Genomic DNA, 24,463 nt, shown 5'->3' on the forward strand with positions numbered 1-24,463 from the left:
CATGTTGCATAATTTATTTTAATTGAAACATTTCAACATCTGTATATCTATAGCTCTGGTTTTATCCTTTAAGATTAATTATATTAATTAGACTAGAAGTGACTGCAGGAGAAAATGTTCTGTGCTTTTCAAGCCTCAACTTCCATGAAATATGTTAATTCCAGATGTTAAACTTGGGTTTTCTTTCAGCAGCTTTGTTACAAATGCCAGACTATTTTGAATTTCTTGAAGGATTTTCCAAACCCCAGCTGATCATCACAATATGTTGCAATTCATATTCAGAGTTTAGTTATGAAGTAATCTGTAGTTGGGGGGAGAAAGATAGATAGAGACTGGTTTATAAACTTACCTTCCATTGCTGGAAGGGAGGGAGGGAGGGAGGGAAGCTGCTTTTTTAGTCTGCCTTTCTGCTTTTCCTTCAACTTTCATGTGATCCATTTTGGTAGCATAGATGAAAAGATCAGTGTATCAGCAGAACATTGTAATTGTTAATGATGTTTAAACTTTCTTTTTCTTCTAAGTATGTTAATTGTTCATATTGTAGATGACCTGTGAAAGTCGAGTTGAATTCAAAGTGCACTTTAGATGTATTGTTATTTGCCATGATTTATGAAGTCAGAAACAAATAATGTATACAGTTTTTCTCTTCTGTCTTATATGTTGACATAGATGCAGAGATGCAGAGTTCTTTTTAAACCTGATTTTTAAAAAAATAATAATAATAATGTTGGTTGTAGCCAAACTGTAGCATTGAGTTTTAGATTCCTTGTTACCAGGCCACTCTGTCAAATTCTGATTTAGTCATTTGAATAATCTCAGCTAATATGTGAATTGTTCAATAAAATATGGTTCAAAAAAACTAGTTTACCACAATGTATGAACTACATTACATACAAATATGCAGATTTCTGTAAATTTTCTTATTTTCTTTATCTGCCCTCATTTTTTTTCTTTTATTTTTCTATCTTTCTGCTATGCTTAAGAAGCATGATCCCCTCTAGAAGCAAAAATGGAAGTCTAGTAGTATTTGTTGCCTTTTATACCTACTAGCTGTTGGGTCTTGCAGAGATCACTGTAGTTTGTTTTTCTCTATCTAGATTCTGTTGGCCTATAACCATGATTGCGAACCTATGGCATGAGTGCCCACAGAGCCCTCTTTGGGGGCATGCGAGCTGTCGCCCCAGCTCAGCTGCACCGTGCATGCACACGCACCTTCCACCGGTGAGCTGGTTTTCGGGTCTCTACCACGCATACGCAGGGGGCAGGGCACATGCTGGACATGCTTGTGCATGCGGGGGTCATGCACACATATGTGGGAGCCGTGCACACATGTTCAGGGGTGGGGTGCATGCGGGGGGTCATGTGTGCATGCAAGGGTGGACAGGGTGCATGGGGTCATGTGTACATGCACGGGGGAGGGGCAAACATGGGGGGTCCACACGCACATGCATGGGGGCAGGGGTGTGCGGGGGCCTCACACGTGCATTGCATTATGAGTGCGCACGCACTTTCGGCACACAGGTATGAAAAGGTTAGCCATCACTGGCCTATAGTCATTAAGGAAAAGCCTTAGTTACTTTTCATGTTTCTCCTGTGGGGCAGGTGGTTTTCTTTTGCAAGAACTTCTGCTTCATTTTGTCTTCAATGTCCTTCAATCCCCTTTCTACCAGAAGTGTCATGATTTTTTACCACCATTACTGCTATCCACTTTAATAACTCCAAAGCCACTTCATTTATATAGCACCCAAATGGGATCTCCCCTTCATCTCTCCATAATGAAAAACAGTTAGGAAAGCATGAGGGAGGTGCATTGACTGACTTTTCACCCTTCTATTGGCCAGCTAGAGGAACCATTGAGTTCCATGGAAAAATTAAGTGCAGGAACATAGACAGTGACATAGCAACTGAAAATACTGAAAATAGTTTGAGGGCAAGGCTCATGGCTATGTGGAGACATCCATAGAAAGGAAAGTCTACCCCAAGGAGACCTGGGTAAAGAAGGAAAGGAAATAGTTAACCAGTGGAACGGTTTGCCTCCAGAAGTTATGGGTTCTCCATCATTGGAGGTTTTCAAAAAGAAATTGGACAACCAGATGTTTGATAGCCATTTGTCTGAAATGGTATAAGGTTTCCTGCCTAGGCAGGGGGTTGGACTAGAAGATCTCCAAGGTCCCTTCCAACTCTGCTATTGTAATGTATTGTATTGTATTGTATTGTATTGTATTGTACTAGTCTGAAGTGGTATAGGATTATCTGCTTGAGCAGGGGGTTGGACTAGAAGACGTCCAAGGTCTCTTCCAACTCTGTTATTCTGTTAATGTTGCCCCCAATCAAAACAGATGGTCAAATAGTACATTTGATTTTAGGTATTTTATGATGCTGTAACATCATAAAACAGGAAATTGTTTAGTTTCCTGTTTGACTGCTAAATATGGAAAGCACAAATCGATAAAAGTACCACAAGATTTAATTCTCATGCTTACATTTCCTACATTAATATTTAGAAAAGATCAACTGCATGTTGCATAAATGGTATAAAGTACAGTTTGACTTAAGAGTTCAACAATATCTAGTAGACCATAAACGCCCTGTCTCTGTTTTGTTATACATGAACAATAATGATTTGTTGTTGATTTGAAAATATGCATCTCCATGAATTCCAATAATATCATATGTATTTAGGGAGGATACATCTTGAGATCTGATGTGACAGCCCATTTGTGACATTTGTTTGGGATTTACAACCCTCTTAAAAGTGTACCAACCCATTTTGTATCCCTATAGATTCAGATCCCAAGCACAGTTTGTTTTAAAAAGGCAAGATTCTGCTTCATCAATGTTGCTTCGAGATCTACCGTATTTTTCAGAGTATAAGACATACCTTTTCCCTCAAAAAAGAGGCTGAAAATCTGGGTGCGTCTTATACACTGAATACAGCATTTTTTCCTCCTGAAACCCCACTCCCTTCACCAAAATGGCTGTGCATAGCCTTTAGGAGGCTTTCAGAGTGCTTCTGGGGGCTGGGGAGGGCAGAAATGAACGAAAAATTAGCCTTTTGGGGGCAGAAAATGGGCCTGTTTTCACAAAAAATGAGCCTTTTTTTCTCATTTTGGGGAGCCCCACACCCCAGGAGCACTCTACAAACCTCCTAAAGGCTATGCATGCCCTTTTCTTGAAAAAAATATGGGCCCGTTTTAGTTAAAAACGGGCCGTTTTGGGAGGGCAGCAGAGTGCAAAAACTTTTTAAATTTGCCTCTTCAAAATCTTGGTGCGTCTTATACTCCGGTGCATCTTATACTCCAAAAATACAGTACTTTTACATCTTCTTACAATGGCTTGCGGAAACATGGTGGCTCAGTGGTTAAAACGCTGAGCTTGTTGATCAGAAAGGTCAGCAATTAGGCGATTCAAATCCCTAGCGCTGCGTAACGGAGTGACCTCCCAGCTTCTGCCAACCTAGCAGTTTGAAAGCATGTAAAAATGAAAGTAGAAAAATAGGTGCCACTTTTGTTGGGAAGCTAACAGTGTTCCGTGCGCCTTCAGCATTTAGTTATGCTGGTCACATGACTACGGAGATGTCTTCAGACAGTGCTGGCTCTTTGGCTTTGAAATGGAGATGAGCACCGCCTCCTAGAGTCGGGAACAACTAGCACATATGTGTGAGGGGAATCTTTATCTTTACCTTACAATGGCTTGCAAAAGGGAAAAGAAAGAAATAGGAGATTATACATTTGGTCTCAGCATTAACTTGGCAATCTCATTTTATGGTTACTGTGTCTTTGTCTTCCTCATGATTCAGAGTTATTTAAGTAGGGCCATAAAACTGCCCCTATTGAATCAATTTACTTGAAATCTATTTTCAATTTTTTTTCCTTTTTTCAGAGTTTGCAGAGAGTAGTTCAGAGATATTCTGAGATAGCAGTTATCAAATAATAGAAATGTACTATCAAGTAAACTGTTTTTCATAAAATCAGAATTTTCATGATTAATTATATTTTCTGGCATTGACTGGATTGTTTAAGTACTTATAATTCACTTTTCTGTTACATAAGAGTTTAAAGGAATTAAGGGTACATAATGTGTAGCAATATGAGTTCATCAAGATCATTTGGCAGAGGATTCTGTGCATTTTAAGCAAAACTATAAATCATGCATTGGCTCTATTCTAATTGCTAGGGCGTTATAAAATATTCAAGGAAGTTTTAATTCTGACCTGCTTTGAGAAGGAAAAAAAATTAATTTGAAACAACATGTTATGTGTTTTTTAAGGAAAGAATGTCATTTTGGTTGTGAGATAAACTTCTGAGAAAGGAATTAATGATTGAAATAAACAAACTGGATTGATGTCTCACTTTATGGTGTTAATTTCTTATGGAGAAGAGAAATTTAGCAACATTTTAACTGCATACAAACAGCCTGGAGCTGACCTTGACAATGCATCTGTAGGGACAAATCACTGCAAATAATAATACATAGAAATGCAACTAAAAACAATTACTTCATTTAGGGCAGCACTTTTTTCCCCCATTTCCTATTGGAATAGGTAAGACAAGCAGTGCGGTAGCCTGGTTGCCTCAGTGGTGGTATTGAAATATTTTTACTACCGGTTCTGTGGGCGTGGCGTGGCAGGCATGGTAGGCATGGCATGGTGGACATGGCAGGGTAAGGATACTATAAAATCTCCATTCCCTCCCGATCAACTGGGTCTCGGGAGGCAAAGAATAGATGGGGGTGGGGCCAATCAGTGGTGGTATTTACCGGGTCTCTGAACCTCAAAATTTCTGCTACTGGTTCTCCAGGACTGGTCAGAACCTGCTAAATACCACCTCTTGGTTGCCTCCTACACCATAGATTGAGAGTACAATCCTAAATAGCAGCAGATGTTTCTCTCCTATGCATAATGAAAAAATATCTGCTGCGAACTCCACCTAGGCATCAGGAAGGGCATCTGGCCAGGAAATGCTCAGCTCCATCCAATCACCCAAACTCTACCCTAAATAGGGATTATAGGGTCATAAAAAGGGACTTTTATTGGAATAGGTAAGAGTGCCTATGGGTATTTCCAGTGATACAACTAACCTGAATCATTTTTTATAAGAAATGTCTCCAAGATCTTTCATTAAAATAAGTAGGGGCATGGCTTTAACCCAGTTCCTTATATGAGTTTTTCTACCCACCCAGAAGAAGACAGACTGTTGAGATAAAAAAAAACAGGGGAATGGTAATATTGGAAAGTAATTGCACATTGGTTCTGAAAATTTGTGCCAGAATTAGATTTTCTTTAGAAAGTTGGCCCATTGCTGCTGTTCTGTAAGAAAATATTTGGGTATTCCATTTATTCCAAAAGAAAAGAAATAGGAAAATATGGTTTTTAAACTATTGTTTTTTAATTTCTTTAATGTGTTCCTAAAAACACCTTGAAATAGTTACCTCCTTAAAACTAACAAACCAGCAGGCTCTGTTCACAGGATGTCATTTACCTGGAGAAGATAAGGCTAACCACATTTTGCTGCAACTCATCTCCCCTCCCATCACTCTGATGTTTCACTCTGGGGTGCTGGAGGTCCATATGATTTGGGAATAGGCAGCTTCCCCTTTCATTAAGGCTCTTTTTTCATTGCATCTTCTGCCACCTGAACTTGGAGATTCCACAGGCAATCTTGATTTGAAGCCAGTCTTAATTCTTCTAGTCAGTCTTTCACAAATGTCACAATCTCTGTTAAAAATAAAAACAGCTGAACTTGACTCTTTTGTTTATATAAGCAACATGCTTGAAATCTTGCTATACCATATATCTCAACCTGTAGGCTTAAGAGTATTACAAGTGTATTTTCCCTGCTGCATGCTATAGGTAGTCATCAACTTTCATCCACAATTGGAACTGTAATTTCTGTCACAAAGTGAGGCAGTCATTCAGTGAATTGAACTTGATTTTATGACTTTTTTTGCCACATATGTTAAGAGAATCACAGCAGTTGTTAAGTAAATCATGTGGTCATTAAGCAAATCCATCTCCATTGACATTTTTCAAAGCCTCCTGGGAAGGTCATAAATGTCGATCATATCAGGGGTCACCAACCTTTCAGACCTCAGGAGCCACTACATTCATAACTTTAAATTCCACGGACCACTAATACGAATTTTTTAAAAAAGATAAATACTATTTAGTCCAATATAAAATGCAAATAATTTTTCTGTGGACCACCAAAATTTTCTCACAGACTACTGGTTGGTGACAACTGGATCATATGACCTCCCCACCAAGGACACTGCAACTGTTGTAAAGGATACCAGTTGCCAAACACACAGATTTTGATGTAACTGTGGAGATGCTGCAACACTTGTAAGTGTAAAGACCAGTGGTAAGTAATTTTTTCAGCACTATCATAACTTTGAACATTCACTAAACAAACGATTATAAGTTAAGAACAAGGGAGATTCTACATTACAACCATTGTTATAATACTTGGGGAAAGCAATGGGCTGTGAAACTATACCATTCTTCCATTTGCATGGTGTTCAATGGAAAGTTAAATATTGAAGTAGATCCAGGTAGTTTCCAGCATTTGTTTCTTAGAAAAAAGGCCAAAGTATATGCCAGAGTTGGGGTGTGGAGTTAGTATGTAGTGAGATAAGGGATGATTGTTATTCCAAGAGGTAGTGTACTGACTGTATGAATGTTCTTTTCTTTATTCTTGGTTGGTTGGTTGATTGTGCAGAGTTTATAGTGCAAGGGAAACCACAATGATAACAATACGTATTATTGATGCCGTGGTTTGAGCAATTTTAACATAATAAAAGCTGTGAAAAATGGCCCCTTAAAAAGTCTAAATGAAGACAAATGGATACCTTTGTGTTGTGTTGGTGAAAACTGTTGAGAATATCTTGGATTGCAAAAAAAAAAAAAAATTCAACAGTAGATAAAGAAGAATTACTAATGTTTGACCTACGACCAGTCGCTTAGCGATTGGTATGAAAAGGAGAACTTACAACCCAGATTCAAAGTTCCAAAGATCAACCCAACCTACATAATCATGTGACCAAAGTTCATGCATTTGACAATATGGCTGTATTTATAGCTGTTTGCAGATTCCCATGTCACATGATGATTTTACAATAGTTTTGCCAAAAACCAGAACTTACTTCCAGTTTTTGACAAAACTGCACCAATAGTGAACATTAGTTCACTTAATGACTGTGCTGTTTGCTTTACAACAGCTGCCACAAAAAAATTGTAAAATTGGATTGGTCATGTGACTAACATATTTTCTATCATCACAACATATGCCTGTAAAAGGCAGGCTCCATTATGTTCATATCTTGAGGACCACATATAGATTGTCCCACACACACAAAAAAAAAATAACAATGAAACTAAAGCTTTAATATTTTGAATAATATAAAGATAAAGTGGAAACGATTCTGATGACTGAAATAAATAACTGGATATATAGCTGAAAACCAGTCGAACAGGACATTTTGGCTATAGAAGAAATTAAGGCTATTTGGGAACAATATACCCAGAAATTACTTACAAGATTGTTTGGTACTATAGTCGATGATTTACAGTAACAAACAAATATTTTATTTGATTGGATAAAAGAGAGACTGAGATTGATTTGGATGTGGACTGAGAGTTTTAAAAATGAATAATACAAAAGTGATATGGAAAAAGATGCTGTGTGGATCTGAAAATCAATTTAAAACCGCCAAAGTGTAATATGAAAAAGAATGCCAAAATGAATTTACAAGTGAAACCCGTTGATGTCAATAATTAAATGGGACATACAAATAATAAATCAAGAAGAGTGACTTGGTAAGCCTTTTTATCTTGGATTTATAAAAGGAATGTGTGAAACCAAGGAAATTCTTTATGGAAAGAGATAAAGAGGAGCTATCCAAGCTGTTCCTGAAAAGAGACAAAAAGTAAATGATACAAAATCAACATGTGGGAGACTACTTGATGGGACTAAGGATCAAGCTTTTTAAAAATAAAACTAAATTTTGTAAAGTTAATCTGATTGGGATTAAAATGTGTATCTAGTGGTTTATGGCAGTTATTATTGGGATTTCCTTTGACCAGGACTGAATGACCAGACTTTAAAGATCTGTTTATGACAGATGTCTTTGCTTAATTTTTTTTAGAGAAAGTGATACATTTGGATTAGAAAATTGATTTTTTTAAAAAAGATTAATATATATATATATACTAATAATTCTAGTTGCTCTTAATAGCCTTTTGCTGTTAAGGACTGAATGATGTATTTTTGCAATTTGCTTATTGGTAAGGGATGAGATATGGAAAGAAGAGGGTTTTTAATTCCAACAGTGGTCATAAACTGAGGACTACCTATAGTGAGAATCTTGACAGTATTTATTTTAATCCGTTCCAAATATATATTCCACCCAGTTATTTAAAAAACAAAAATATTTTCTGAAAAGAATAAATAAAACAAAAGTATGTTTAATTGTATTAATTAAATAATTTTATAATTAGGAAAATCCTTTGTGTGGGGCAACACATACACATAGAAAAATCATTTATAATCCTAATCACACTACTAGACAAATTTAGTAAGATTTATTGAATAAATATGTAGAATTGCAGTGCACTATTTAAACTTCTATCTGCTAACAGAAACAAATTCTATCTATCATTATTAGGTTATTTGATTTATTTAAGTGGCAAGTAGATTTATTTGTCTCAAGGTGACTCTAGCTGGTTTACAACATTAAAAACTGTAAAACATTAAAACATAAATATTTCTAAAAAATAATAAAAAGGATTGCAATCAACAGTAAAATTCTACAGTCTATATACCTTCTTTAATCAAGGTTAAAAGAAATATATTGCTTTGCCCTTTTACTGGTACTGCTTGGGAAAAAAAATGCTTGACTTTGTGTTGTTTCTCCTTCCTTCCTATCTTAAGGTGCATTTTAGCAGTCTCACTGCTTTTTCATGTTTAAGCTAGTAAGAAGCTATTTGAGTCTGAACTTGGCTTTCATTAATTAAAATCAAGAGGGTCACCACAATCCCAGAGAAAAAATTCCTCAAGCCTTACTTCTATGAAGTTTACATAAGGTAGCAAGAACTATTTTCTAATGTGTTCTGTTTTGGTAGCATCAAATTCTGCTCCTAAGCAAGTTGTTGAAATATATTACTAGGGAAATGCATCCATCACTGTAATAGTTTGTTACACTTAATGCTGCCTGACTTCCAATGCCTCTCTGTCTCTTTCTATATGCATACAGTATGTTGGATTTTGCATTGGCTTTGATCTGTGCTGAACTAAGGCTGTTCCTCATTCAGCATTCCAAGCAAGCTTCAGAATATTTTGTTCCACTAAAACTGTATGTATGATTCAGTGAGCTTAAAAGATTCTGTGGAAATACTGCCCTTATAAATATTAAATAATATTCATCTTAAGCACTGTTCTTAAGAGGGAAAAAGAATAAATCCACCACAGCATCTTAATTAGCTCTAATATTCTATTGTCATCCCTCCTTCCCAAATCTACAGCTGTTCCAGTGAGTAAGGGAGCTATACAATAAAGTGGAAGGGGTTTTCTGTTTTCATGACTGCTCATAACCCATCCAATGGATTAGGTACTGAGCAGGCAAGGAGAAATAAGTTCAGATGACTCAACTTGTGTTGCTCTGTGAAAACAAAGGGAAGAGAATACATGACAGAAGTGTCCACCCCAAGGATAAAACACCAAGACACAAAAATTGAGCAATGTGGTATATGCAGTACAATGCAGTGGGTCATATGCAGATCTGTACTTTGGGGAAACAAAACAATCACTTCATAAACACATGGCACACCATAGGAGACTAGACCATCAGGACTAGATTCAATAGTCCATCTGCATTTAAAAGACAAAGGCCCCTCTTTTGAAGATAGCGAAGTCCATGTTTTGGACAGAGGGGACCACTAGTTTGAAAGTCAAAGAGGCCATCTCTGTTCAAAATTGAACAGCCCTCTCTTAACAGAGTGGGAGGGATACAACATCATCTATCTCCAGTCTATAAACAGGCCTTTCAACAATTCCAGGAAGGCTCCACACCCATCTGCACTACTTGGGTGACCCTGATGACACAGATAAAACTCCAGGTGGCCTTAACACTAAACAAATGTAGATGACCAGCTGTCTGCAAGGAGTATAAATCCTTCCATTCCCCATCATCCAGTTAGAGCTGAAGAAGCTTCTTGGATGAGAAGCCAAACGTCTTCAAACAAAAACCAGAAAATCCAGTTGCCTCTTGAAAAATCACCTTTGGACAACCATGACCTGGATGACTGAGAATCTCCATAGACACACTTTCATTTGGTGGCAAGCCAGAACAGAGGCTATAGAGGCAGGATAAAAATTGTCCGTAGGAACCCAAAATGTTATGCCACTATAGCAGTGGTTCTCAACCTGTGGGACGAGACCCCTTTGGGGGTCGAACGACCCTTTCACAGGGGTCACCTAAGACCACACATATTTTTGATGGTCTTAGGAACCGAGACACCAATTTTATGCTTGGGGGTCACCACAACATGAGGAACTGTATTAAAGGGTCGCGGCATTGGGAAGGTTGAGAACCACTGCACTATAGTTTTCTGCTGGCTTAAGAATGAATGGATAGTACTATAACTGAGCCATAGAAAAGACCCTCAAATAAGGTGTTTCATACCATAATTTTCCTCATTTGTCTAGATTTTCATTAAATTCCTTTCTATTATTGTCATCTATTTCTTCTGCTAAAAACCCATTGGATTCATTATATGCTCTCTCTTATTTAGTTTTTTAAACTAATCCAGTTAGATTACCTCATTTAATCAGATTTATGCATGTTTGAAATTCTCAACTAGCTGATTTTTAAATTGGAATATAAGGCAAATGTGGATAAGATCAGAAGCATGTTTCTTTTAATCAGACCAGTATCATTTGTCACAATGCTACAAAAACGTTTTAGTACAATTGGTACTTCAATCCCATTTAGAGAATCAACCAAATTATACTCTAATTACCATATATTTATACTGTAAATGTATGCTAATTCTGGAAAAGCAGGCCTACCACATAACCTCATCTTCCATTTATGTGTTCTGATGTCTTTGGGAACTATAGTCCAATATGTGCATCTGGAGGATAACTTATTAAGGAAGACTGCCTTAGTATATTTACCATAGTATGTTCCTACGTCCATTTCAAATAAACGTAGCTACCAATTTGGTAATTTTTGTTAGCAAAAATTCTGTTCAATTGTCATTAAAATGGAAGAGTTATTTAATATTATGAGATTTTCCTTTTCGGTCTTTGACAACTATTAATTATCACTTGGCCAGTTGACATGAATCATTTTCATGATTCAGGCAGTACTCCAATGGTAAGAGTAAATTGCTATTTAATCTACACAGGGAACACATTCAATACTGGATAGGGTTATGCATTCCTATGAATCATAACTTGGATATGAAATAAAGATTAGAGAAAGAGTCCTTTTAAATCTTCAAGATGTGAAGAATATTTTTGGATCATAGTCTTCATTCTATCATTTTAATCCCAAACTCAGGCAATTTATTATTATTATTATTATTATTATTATTATTATTATTATTATTATTATTATCGTAGAAAATGTTTTCCTTTTGATAAATAGCCATGTTCGATGCTTATTATTTGGCTTTATGCATAAGAATTCTTATTTATTATTTATTTTATAAAGTTTCCTTTCTAAATAAGAATGATAACTAAAAGGGAGGACTCAATATGAAGAGTTTCTAGGAGCAGGAAAAGCAGGCAGTTAAAATAGAGTCACTATTGTTCTCTGAAAAGGAGTAAGTGTTCTGAATATTTTGTGTCAAGCTCTGAACAAACAACCCAGAAACAACAAAACTATAGAACAACTCATTGTTAGGAAAAAGGAATGTTCTTACATGGTAACTGTTATCAACATTTTCAAGCAGGTCTATTAGCAATTTAATGGAATATTGGTTATTCATGGACAATAATAGCTCTAGTTGAAATGTCCATTATGTTCTCTCTTTCCCATGCACTTTGGAATGAGTAGAATGTGATAGCTGAGCTTTCAGCAAGCTTCATGAATTTTAAATACTTTTCATTGCCTCCAAAAGGGGGAGGCACATGGCATGTGGTCAATGGTGCACTTGGAATTAGCAGTCACTCTAGTATTAGGTGTCTCAAAAGATAATGAATGCTTGGCTTATGCAGGTGCATTCTTGGCCTGCCGTGCATGTCCAGGCAGAATAGATTATGCCTCTTTAGTTTGACATCTTGCAAAATAGTCAATTGTTACTTTGTGCAGAGAAAGGTATTCAGAATATTGCTTTGTCAGCATACGTGACTCTGGCTTAATTTTTTTCCCCATCATCTTTATTCAATCAATTTTTATCCGATGTTTTTGCAATATGATAATGAACCCTCATGAAGTGTTTCTATACTTCCATAATGTATCTCCATAACTTGCCTTGATACTCTAGAGTTCTATCTTTCTTGTTCTTCTACATCATTAGTTTTGAATGGGAATTTTCTCTCTTGCTGTGTGCACAATTATATAGCAGCAGACCGAGGCACATCACACACAAGAGGGAAACAATATGCATAAAATTATAGTGAACACTATAATTTAAATAAAAATGGAGTATAATTCACCATAAGAGAGCCAGTATGGTGTGTGGTTATTAAGCTGGCCTACAAACCAGGAAACTGTGAGTTCCAGTTCTTCCATAGGCATGAAAGCCAGCTGGGTGACTTGGAGGCCAGTTACTCTCTCTGAACTTAACCCACCTCATAGGGTCCTTGTTTGAACAGATCAATCCTTCAAACAGAGAAGCTCTTCAGACAGAGCAATGCCTTCTGACAATCATTCAAATACAGGCCCGGGCTCTATCTGCTTACATCTGGAGTCCATCATGCAGATTCAAAACTAATGACAGCATGTAATGCAATTAAGTGCTGTTTTGTGTGTGTGTATGTTTTAAAGATCAGATCACTGTTTATGGCTCTTGTAACAATCATTTGTTGTTTGGAAGATATCTAAAAATGACTAAAGAAGAAGAAATAAAACTGAAATTACTGGTTTGACTATGATCTGTGTAGACTATGACTTCATTCTTGATACTTGGATGATATCTTTTTTGATGTATGCTAAGAGTATGGTAGCATTTGTTCCAATTAATTGCTGCTCATGGACATATGACAAGAAACACAATGCAATGTCACATTCGTACATTATGTATATATTAAAATTGCATTCATAGTATTGCAGGTCACTATTGCTACTATTTTCTATGAGTTAAAAAGAAAAATGTGTTAATTATACCTATATCTTTCTTTGTCTGTAATTCATGTTGACAAGCATGCTTTTTTTTTCCTTTTAGAAAAAGGTACTAATTTATTGTATCCTGGACCTTTTAGAAAAGTTTTTTGGCAATATTTATGTTAGATACTAACTTGTTATTAGTACCATTGCTGAATTTTAAAAAATCATTTCCCCTTTATTAACTTTACCCCTCTTAATAATTATGCATTCTTCTGTGAAGTGCACCTGCTTGGAAACCAAATCAATAACTGTCCAGATTACTCTGTTCCCACTGCTGTCTGGGAGTTCGACGATGAAGTCCATTGCGACCTCTTCCCATGGTCAGTTAGGGCTGGCCACTCGTTGTAGTAGTCCAGGGGACTTCTCCGGCAGTGCATCATTGCACAAGTAGTACAGCTTTTTACGTAATCTTCCATCTCTGATTTCTTTTAGGAATATAACTGCAGGCCTGACAGCTTCAGTCCTTCAAACATAGAGGCAGACTTTCCTTTTCCATTTTTTTCAATTGCTAGACCTTGAAATGATTCCCATCAGTAAGAATGATAATTTAAGTAGTCCTTGCATAACGACCATTCTTTTAATAACTGTTTCAAGTTGCAATGGTGCAAACTTATGATTACTTCTCGCATTGACAACAGTCACAGCTTCCCTGTGGTCACCTGATCATGGTTTGGGATATTGGCAATTGTCAGACAGTTATGACAGTCACAACATGTTGCAGTCATGTGATTTTGCCACTTGTGACCTTCCCAGCTGGTTTATGACTAAGAATGGTTCACTTAATGACTGAAACCAGGACTGCTGGAATAACACTAAGCAGGATGGCCATGTGTTGTTTTGCTTAACAGCCATTTCACTTAAAAGCCATTTCACTTAATGATGAAGTTGCTTGTCCCAATTAGGGTACTTAAGCAAGGATTAATTGGTCTACAAGGCTGAAGCCTACTGTAGGCTTTAGGACATGCCTAAAAGCAGTATGTGAAAAAATGAATCAGTATTCAGAAATGTAGCTCTGGGAGGATTGATTGGCCATGTATGATATGCTTTCTGAATGAGCCAGATGGCACAGTTCCATTTGTACATATTGGCTTCTTGGAAAATGCAGAGTCTGTAGTAGGCTCATGCATCACTTTAGATTTGATTCCAGAAAGGGCACACTCTGAAACATTTTTTGTAACTGACTCCAGAGTGCTGCATGGTATACTGAGTGATAGATTAAATCAGACAACATATCTGGGTAATATTCAGATCAATGTTTGTGCATTAATACATGTGTATATAATTTTAATTATAAATGAGAAGATTCAAAGCACCAAAAAACTTAAATCCATAACCTGTAGTTCTGTTGTGATATCTGCTTGAATTAGAGGAAGACACATATTTGGGGATAGTGATAAAATTTTAGAATATAATGATGAAAAAATAAAAAGAATGCCTTTTAAAGCTTACATATCTCTTTGCTTTACCAATTTTCTATTATTGTTATTGTTAGTTGCACTCAGCCAGATGTTGAGGCTGAATTTGGCATTTTTGGTCTACTTATCGAGTCCTTTCCAAGGACCTGGGATAGGGAGATGTATTGTCTCAGGTTGTAAGCTGTTCCAAATAAAGCTGCCTTTTATTCCAAGTAAAAATGACTTTTATTGTTGTTTGTTGCTAATAGCTAGCTTGCATTGTCACTTCTTTGAAAATGGTTTGGGGGTTGAGGATGATATTCACATACTTTTCCCAATTTTGCAGTGCATCAGTAAACATCAGACAAAGCAATTACATGCTGGAAAATTTATTCCCCATTAAAAGACATTTCAGATTTCTTTTAGGAGTTTAGGTTACAATAGAGTTGTTGTGCTAACCATTTCAAAGAATGCATGCAAAGGAAAGCAGAGCATCTTGACTGTGGATCCACATTTTTATAAACATACTTATAATCATTACAATTACAAATCTGTTTTGTAAATTGTTCTATGCTATTTGCAGTGAAGTATTAATTTTCCTCTCCTCCTCCTGCTTATCAACCTGTCATATTTCCTTTCAGTTGAAAAACATTTGTTTAGTTGCCAGAGCTGTGATAACTGAGCACCGGGAAATAATTTCTAAGAAATGTCTTGCATTTGAAGTATGTTGGCACAAATATAGAGAAGACAGGTATTTTACATGCAGCAGTTGAAAAAAAGAAGATAAACTGCATCTGTGCAGTGACTGATGAGCTCCATTTTTAAGGTCCAGGGATTGAAGAAACCAGATTCTTACAAATACCATCAAATACATTTAGTATTCTTTCCCTTCAAACAAAGTTCAGCTGGCTTAAACCCAGAGTCTCTCAACCAGACTTATTATGGATTAGATACATTCCATCTCACAACAGGAATGTGCTTATTAGGAAGGAGGGAAAATGGGGAACAAAGCAATAAAGGCTTAACCATTCAAGTGCTTGGTATATCAGTGGGAAATGCTTATTAGAAAATATTTGTATTTTATCTTAAGCTGAGGTGATATGCAGCTTTCGTGTAAAGGATATATACAGATGCACCATTTAGAGAATGGTAAACACAGTTTCTTTGTTGTTATAAACATGAATTTTCACTTCCTAGGGAGCACTTTAAAAAGATACAGGGGTCAACATGATGATATTTAAGTGGGAAAAGTGCACAAAGTGAAATCATCTGTTTTTTTAAAAGCTGCAATGTTATAGATCCATCCATATTTAATGAAACAGAGTCAAGCTATTGGTATCAATGAAACAAGCTATTTACAACTGAAGTTTCATTGATTTCATTTAATCAATAACAGAGTTTGCATCAAACCCGAGTTTATCTTCTGTCAAATATATACATAGATTATCCTATGAAAGTAGCCATTGATTCCACTGATAACAGATCAAACAGAACTACTTTCCACTGAAGCATCATCCCATTGTCTTACATATGTAAAGCTTTCATTGTCAAAATCAAAAAAGGAATTTGTTTACATTGTTCAGCATTCCTGACATGTAATACAGTATGGATAAAAATTAATCAAAAATGTCAACTACACTTCTCATAGTATTGTTTAGAAGACTAAACAATGAATAGCAATTCACTTTTTTGCAGACATCTGAGAAGGAATAATTTCAAAATTAGATCTGGAGATAAATAATCAGGTTACCTTAAAAATACCAGAACTTGAAGCAGAATTTAATTGAGGATCTGATGAGCCAACCTATCCTACCATTCTTTTTTCTACTTAGTTCTGCCAAGGTGCACTCTATAAGTAGATGACAGCATCACAAGATAGAGAGGAAGTAATTCAATCACTTGTTGAGATTCCAAGAAATAAATATATGTCCCAACTGCAGCATAACCAAATTTAATTTCGCCAACCTCCACAGGGTATTATTTACTAATTAATTAAAGTATTTAATTAAACCAATTTATATTTTCTGGGCCCGATTTAAGGCTCTATTGCAGTAAAAGGCTAGTGTCATGTTTTAAAACCTGACATATCATCACTGCTTGTGATTTCTTAATAAATATAGTACATTGATTGTGTTGGTGATGGATGGGCAACCTTAAGGATGGGCTTAAGGATTCAGTCTTGAAGGAACTGGGCTTAAACATATCATGGGCTTAGGTTCAGTATTAGGATGTCAGATCGGTGCTCAGTGTAAATCTTCCTCACTTATTTCATATATCCTGGATTGAACAATATGGGTTTATATGATCTGCATTTAATGAAAAAATAAGGCTTGAATTAATCCCATAGTAATGCCCCTTCCTGGGTTGGGCAGCTCTTCATACAGTTCTCATGTCCTAGTTACTGATGACTGAACTATTGCAAAGCACTTTTTACTTTTTGTACTTGGTTAATATAGGAACATACTTACATAAAGCATTAATTTATACTATTAAAAATGGCTCCATATTTGAATTTTGATAGCATTAGGAAATTCATTTTTTTTAAATGTCATTTATCTTTATTTCTTCTCTCCTTTTTTCAGTATTAACAGAAAAAAAATAGAATGCACTCAACCTTAGAGAGTTTTCTTAGTATTGCTTTCCATTAGAAGACATTGCAGTCTATGTACCAGGACAAGTATTGACATTTCCAAAAATTTGTATCTAATTTTGCTTTCATCCATCTTGTTAGTCTGATAATTATTTCATTAGCTTGTGAGTTTAGTATGCTGAATGCAATCCAGTCTGGATGCAATCCAATGAAAGACACAAAATTTGGATTCCGCTTATTTTGTTACCTTTCAATTTATATAAACTGTGAGTATAGTTGAAATCTATACTGTGTAATATAGTTGCAATTATCATCCATGATCACTGAAGAATATTGCACAGTTGAAAACAATTTATTCTTTGTGAAGTGGCAAATATTGTTTTATTTTCCTAACAGTCACACCAAAGCATCTAAGACTGACCGTATTGAATATCTAATTGTAGTTCAAGAAATAATTTGCTAGACTTGATACAAAAATTATAACAAAGCAGTTCTATATTTATCGATGTGTATTTGGACTACTTAGCTACTTATTATATGTACTGCTCTTTTTTATATCTCCATACATTAACATAGTCGACATTTTTAAACAACAAGTTCAAAGATGGCATAGAAATATTCTAGTTCTAGTTCAAACTGGGATAAATGTATTTTTTAAAAAAATGATTCCCCTAAACAGTTTATTGAATTTGTCTTTTTTTTCAATCTATACATGAAGTAGAATTTTGGAGCAGTAACAGTGGCAATACTATCATTTTAAAGTTTAATAAAGCTGACTTATTAAAAGAAATGTGGTTCAGTTAGGGTAGATCTGAATTTCAGGTGTGCAGATATTTTAAGTTGGCATCACTAAACCAAAGTTTTGCTTCATTTTTTTCAAACAGGTTGAAGCAATGAAAACAGCACTTAACAGTCTTAGCCTGAATATTGTAGAGATGACAGATGACCAGGCAACCTTAGACGGAGGAGATGTTTTATTTACAGGTATAGTAAGGTTAAAAATCTTTTTAATATTTGAATTCTGCAGACAGGTTGATTATAACATATTCACTTATTATTCTCCTAACACAATATTAAATTTGTAAATTTGCTTTCCTATCATTCACATTAGACTTTCAATACAGTAAATCTTTTTCTAAGATAAAATTTGGTCTTCTTATAATAACAAGTGACAGAGAACAAATGTAATAAGTACTACCTGACATTGACCTTCTTAGTTGTAACATACATTGTAAATAACAAATACTTTTCTTTGTACAATATTGGTAACATTTAGGTCTTAATGGTCTACATAGTTTATTGCAAGCAGGGAAAAAACAAAAACAATTTCATTTTAGATAAAATGTTAAATGTTTTAAAAGTGTTATGTTCAGAGCCTGAACAGGAAAGTGGAAGTAAAACCATAGACTGATTTGGAAAATAGTAATGATGAAAGATAATGAAAGAATGTTTGCAATAGCCCCCTTTTAATAGACTTTTGATCATTTCTGGATCTTCTAGTCCATGCTGTTTTTAAGCTAAATGTATCCTTTCTGCTTCTAAGGTCGGGAATTTTTCGTGGGTCTTTCAAAACGGACCAACCATCGTGGTGCAGAAATTTTGGCAGACACCTTTAAGGTTAGCAGATTTACAAGTGTTCTTTCTGGGGATAGATATACAAGTATAAAGGCATAGGAATTTGTACAGTTCCCCATTTCAGCCTGCCTCCTAACTGTGATGATTGCTCTTCAACACCAGACCATCATGAGATTTATTCTAACCAATTGGGATTTATTAAACATACTCTCACACACATCACCATAAGCCATATACAATGGTAACAAACAATTGTCATTGGGTTCATATTAAACCAAAGCCAAACAATAATTAGGAATTACCCTGGAACCCAGTAATTAGGAATTACTGTGATGTGTGAGCCAAGCCTATTTTAAGATTTATCAGCAGGATAAAAAATGAGCAATGTGATATACGATGCTTTCAGCTAGTATGATTTTTGAATAAGATTCCATTACAAATGAAGGTAAAAAATACCTGGGAGCTATATGCTTACCACTTTTTAAAAATAAATAAATGCAATAAATTATCATCCAAAATTACCAAAGATTTTTGGTATTTTCATACTAAACTTATTCTAACAATATATTCTAACAACAATAAACAATTTAGTTTATTTTCACTGTATGTTTATAGGATGAACAGTGTCCAAAAAGTGTTTTAACTTACAGAAAGTCAATAAGTTTGTTTTACAAATCATGCTGGTTTCTATTTTTTCCGGTTCCTGTTCATAAGAATGGGTGCTTTTAATGCTTTCCAATATTGTGATATATTTATTTTAACTGATGTAAGGAAAATTCAAATAAATTGTAAGTGTACAGGAGTTTTTCTTGGAATAATAGTTCATTTTTTATTTGTTTTCTGAAATAATGATAACATACAAAAGAAAATTGTCCAGTGAAATGAGCTGTGTTTCTAGAACTGAGTGCATTTTACCTCCAAAATACATGCAGATATGCAGACAATGAAAAGTACAATTTACAGGTAGTCCTCATCTTACAACCATAATTTGGACCAAAATTTTAATTGCCTAGTTGTTAAGCGAGCCTCGCCTGGTTTTACAACCTTTTTTTGCCACAGTTGTTAAGTGAATCACACAGTTCCTAAGCGAATCCAGGTTTCCCCATTGATTTCTCTTGTCAGATGATAGCTGGAAAGTTCACCAATTGTGATCATGTGACCCTAGGATGCTGCAACCATTATAACATACATGTCGCTTACCAAGCACCCTCATTTTGATCATGAGAATGCTATGATTTGTCATGCAAGGACCGGTATTAAGTCATTTTTTTCAGTGCTGCTGTAACTTTGCATGGTCACTAAATAAATGGTTGTAAGTCAAGGACTACCTTTCTAATTGGCTTAATTTATAAAACAATTAATCTAAACAATTCTTTGCAAACACCTCATTTATATGCAGGATTATGCTGTTTCTACAGTCCCTGTTGCTGACTCTTTGCATCTGAAAAGTTTTTGCAGCATGGCTGGACCAAACCTCATTGCTATTGGTTCAAGTGAAATTGCGCAGAAAGCCCTCAAGGTAAACATGATGAATATTGGCAGTGTATTGTTTATGTAGCAGTATTTTCTGTAAAAAACAACAACGACACAGTCTTTATAGGCTGTAAGTATAAAATTCTGGTCTTTACAAACTTGAAATGAAGCACCAAATTCAGCCTGATATGGCTCAGTGCAAGTTTATATGAATAAGCAGGTTTCTAAAGTTATAAATAAAATCACAAAATGGGGTGGGGGAGTTGTTCATTATTAGAATAACCGCAAGAATGGAGAATAAATCTAATCTCCCTGGTTGCAGTCATGAGGGGGGGGAAAAACTCTGACATTACAGTTCTGCTTTGGGAGTAAAAATCAATGGAATGCGGATTTACCTATTTACTTACAAAATGTATTAACCTGAATATTGAAAATCGGGTAAAGTACAATAAATAAATAAAAATAAACAAAATGAACAAGTTCAGTCTAATTCAAAACCTCAATAGGTGGGCCAGAAAATTGCTTTCATATCACTCTATTCATATCTTCCCATTCAACCCAGGCCCAAAGTCCAAGTAAAAAAAGCAGATTTTTATGTGTTTCTGAAGGCTCCACAATAGGCTGGACATTAGAATGGCTACGGATCTCTGCTCCTTCCGTCAGAAACTTAAAACTTAAAACCCACCTATTCCAGCTAGCCGGCTTGGCCTAATTCCATCTTTCCCACCTCAGTTTTATTTCTAAATTTTTAGGATTGGTTTTAGGGTCTGTTTTTAATGTTTTTAATTTTTATAAATTCGTACAGGGGTTGTTTAATTTGATTTTTAGCTATGTATATGATTGTTTGTATGTTTTTAAATGTATTCCTGTACACCGCCCCGAGTCCCTCCGGGGAGAGGGGGCGGTCTAGAAATTAAATAAATTATTATTATTATATTAATAGAAAAGGCATAGCTAATAGGTCTCACCAGAGAGCATTGTTTCAGAGGTGCACCCACCCTATTATGCTGGGTAATGCAACGGAAAAAGCAGGACAAGAGAATACCATGGCTGGCTTCTCATTGCAACAAAATATTGTATATCCTATGGCTGGTCGCACTATCAGAAGTGATAACTGAAGTATCAGAAGTGATAACTGAAGTATCAGAAGTGATAACTGAAATATTACATTTTGTATTATAGATAGTTTTGTTTGATATTATACTTGTACTACAGAATCAGTGTTCATCTGCCTGTGTCCCACATTCTGAGGGTGTTAGGGATTAACCGAGATATATTCAGAACTCAGATGAACTATAAAATGTACCTATAAGAGTGCAGAGAAAAGCAACAAGATGGTCAGGGCATGTCGGCTAAATCTTATGAAGAACAGTGAAAAGAACTTGATATGGTTAGCTCAAAGAAAAGAAGGCCAAGGGGAGACAACATTTTGTCACATGTTAAATGGAGATTTATTCTTGCTAAAATTAAGGGTAAGACAAAAATCAGTGAGTGGAATCTTTATAGTGAGAGACCCAAACCTGAACTAAGGAGGAATTTCCTGAATGTAACAGCTATTAAGGGGTGGGGGAACGGACAGAGTGGAGGGGAAACAACCAGACTGCTGCCTAAAATTGTAGATTCTCCATCAGTGGAGATATTTGAGAAAAGACTGGAAAGCCATTGATCCAGAATTGTATAAGGATTCCATACATAGCAAGAAGCCCGCCAAGGTCCCTTCCGTCCCTATTATTTTGTAACAATGAAAGCATTTTGTATTGATAATAGCTGTTTTCGAGAAGTTAATCTCTTCTGGATGGCATTGCACTCTGAAGGAACAGCTGTGCAGGTTGAGTTACTCCTCAATTCTGCATTATGACTAGAATTTCAAATGATCTCAGTGTCATTAGGTTGTCAACCTCAGTATTTCCTGGAAAAGTCCCTAAATTAGATTAGTGTAATGTGTTTTTTTGCAAGACATCTTAAAATGGCTTTAAAAGTATATCAAATACAGGAAATTAGCTAGCCTAATCTAGTATGGAGTAATGTTTTATCAGTTCTGAAAGGTTTCATTGGCTGACAGTTCAGCTTAAAGGCCATTTCAAAGTATGATTCTTTTTTCTAGAGCTCTAAATGGCTTGGAATTGAAATATTTGAAATAATGCACCCTCTAACACCAGCCTGCATTTATCTATAGGCAAGATTAAAGTCTTCTCCATATAACAGATAGAACAGAAGTAATATTTTCACTCACAAAAATATAGAGGACTGTTCCCTGAAACAACATCCTGACTTAAAATACTTTTCTAACGAATGCATACTTGGCATCAGCATTTTATTGTTTGTTAAGGGTATAGCAATAAATATACAGCCCTATGGTAGTGGTGATAATGATGATTTTTGGATGAAAGTGCCATCCACAAAATGTGGAAACCAATTGTGTGGCAAGGAATAGTGCCTTAAGGTCTCAATAATGCCTTCTTTGACTTAAAAGAATTTAGACCCAAGAATGCAAAGATTGCGTTCAGATTTCACAAGAAAAAGAACTAATATAGATGGCTCCATCTAGTGACTGACCAGTGTAGAGTATCTCATAGCTGTTTTTGAAAGGGTTTTTCAGCTAAGTTGAACAAATGCTCCTAAACAGAAAGGGCTGAATAAACTTCTTATGAATATTGTCTTTTTTACAGATGCACACAAGCATTTGTTTTGCCTTTTCCTTCTGCTTATAGCCAATGAAATATTCCATAATGTGTGTGTTTGTTCCTTGATGTGGTACATGTAGTCCTTGACTTACGACCACAATCAAGACCACAATTTATTTATAAGTCATAAATATGTTGCCGAGTGTCTGAATTTTGATCATATGACCATGAGGATGCTAAAATAGTCATGTGAAAAACTATCATGTCTTTTTTTTTAGTGTTCTTGTAATTTTGAAAAAAAACTGTTGTAAGTCGAGAACTATCTGTATTCTAGAACAGTATTACTGTATAGCAAGGCAGAGCTTTAAATTATGACTTATACCTGCAGTCTAAAGTTGAAATGTTCAGAATTTAACTTGGACTCCTGCAGACAGGTTGGCTCTTAGTTGGCAGTTTTGGAAGCTGTGGCTCCACCCACAGACAAAGTGTGCTAGGCTGGAGAAACATGTAGAAGTATTCTTAAAATTCTTAGCTTCATTTAATATTCAGCTTTCATGGTGCTATTTTTGCTCAGTTGTGAACTGAGACAATTGCACATACCCGTTTTTAATTAAGGAAGAAACAGAATGGAGAGAAAAAGAATAAACATTTAGTCAATGTCAATATACAGAGAGTGTATAAGGAGATATTGTAATCCCAGATCAAGATTGTGCCCTGATCGCATGTGTTGTATTGGCATTGTGGGGAAAAATGAAGTATGGTAACTTGCATTCTTTTATTTGAATAGATCAGGAGTAAGAAATATATTTTTTTAACTTCAGAAGAGCCTGCATTATAGTGGGACTAATTCTTATCAAATTGTTCTTTTTTGCATATAAACCATCCTCATGGTCTCTAAAGTAAGAGAGATGTCATGCTAGTCAGTAGATCTCTTCACCAGTCTAATGCTTTACATAACATAATCACACTATCCTGTGTTTTGCGCCTAGAGTCATTTTCAGCACTTTGTAGAGCCCTGCTGAAGCAATAGTTGAAATGATGCTAATGAACAAATCCCTTTTGCTGCAAGCTACCTGTCATTTCAAACACTTAGGATTTTGTGTATTGCAATCTACATTCCCTATATGACTTAAGTAGTACTATATATATGTATATGCCAGGAAATAAAATTAATATTTTCATGCCTCTTTGCTAGAATATTTTCTAGCAAATATTTTCTACTATTACGAGAACTGAAAGAGTGATACATTTTACACCTGAAATGCTTGGCTGGTGCGGATCATTAGGTTTTCCACTGCTGAATTCTTCTTCTATATTACTTTACTTATTCTCCATATTTTTGCCACCTCATCAAACATCTCTAGGCAGCATCAAACAAAATACATAGAAAAATAAAATTATTAGAACAGAGAATATATTACACAGGGCATATTATTCCACATAAGTTTTTCTTACCTCTTTTATAGGTCTTCATG

The 24,463-nt window shown here is 35.5% G+C and overlaps 1 protein-coding gene across 7 annotated transcripts in view; it reads left to right on the forward strand.

Annotated features, from left to right (window-relative positions):
- DDAH1 (dimethylarginine dimethylaminohydrolase 1) overlaps nucleotides 1-24,463 on the forward strand; it is a 167,221-nt gene that overhangs the window by 126,788 nt on the left and 15,970 nt on the right. For all 7 annotated transcript variants that reach the window (XM_081946098.1, XM_081946097.1, XM_081946099.1 and 4 more), the window contains 3 exons: nucleotides 18,201-18,300; nucleotides 18,860-18,933; nucleotides 20,291-20,410. In XM_081946098.1, coding sequence (XP_081802224.1) covers nucleotides 18,210-18,300; nucleotides 18,860-18,933; nucleotides 20,291-20,410 — 285 coding nt within the window. In that variant the 5' untranslated portion in view covers nucleotides 18,201-18,209. The remainder of the gene's footprint in view (nucleotides 1-18,200; nucleotides 18,301-18,859; nucleotides 18,934-20,290; nucleotides 20,411-24,463) is intronic.

This window comes from Natrix helvetica (assembly GCF_964273705.1).
Source record: "Natrix helvetica genome assembly, chromosome: 3".
NCBI classification, from domain to species: domain Eukaryota; kingdom Metazoa; phylum Chordata; class Lepidosauria; order Squamata; family Natricidae; genus Natrix; species Natrix helvetica.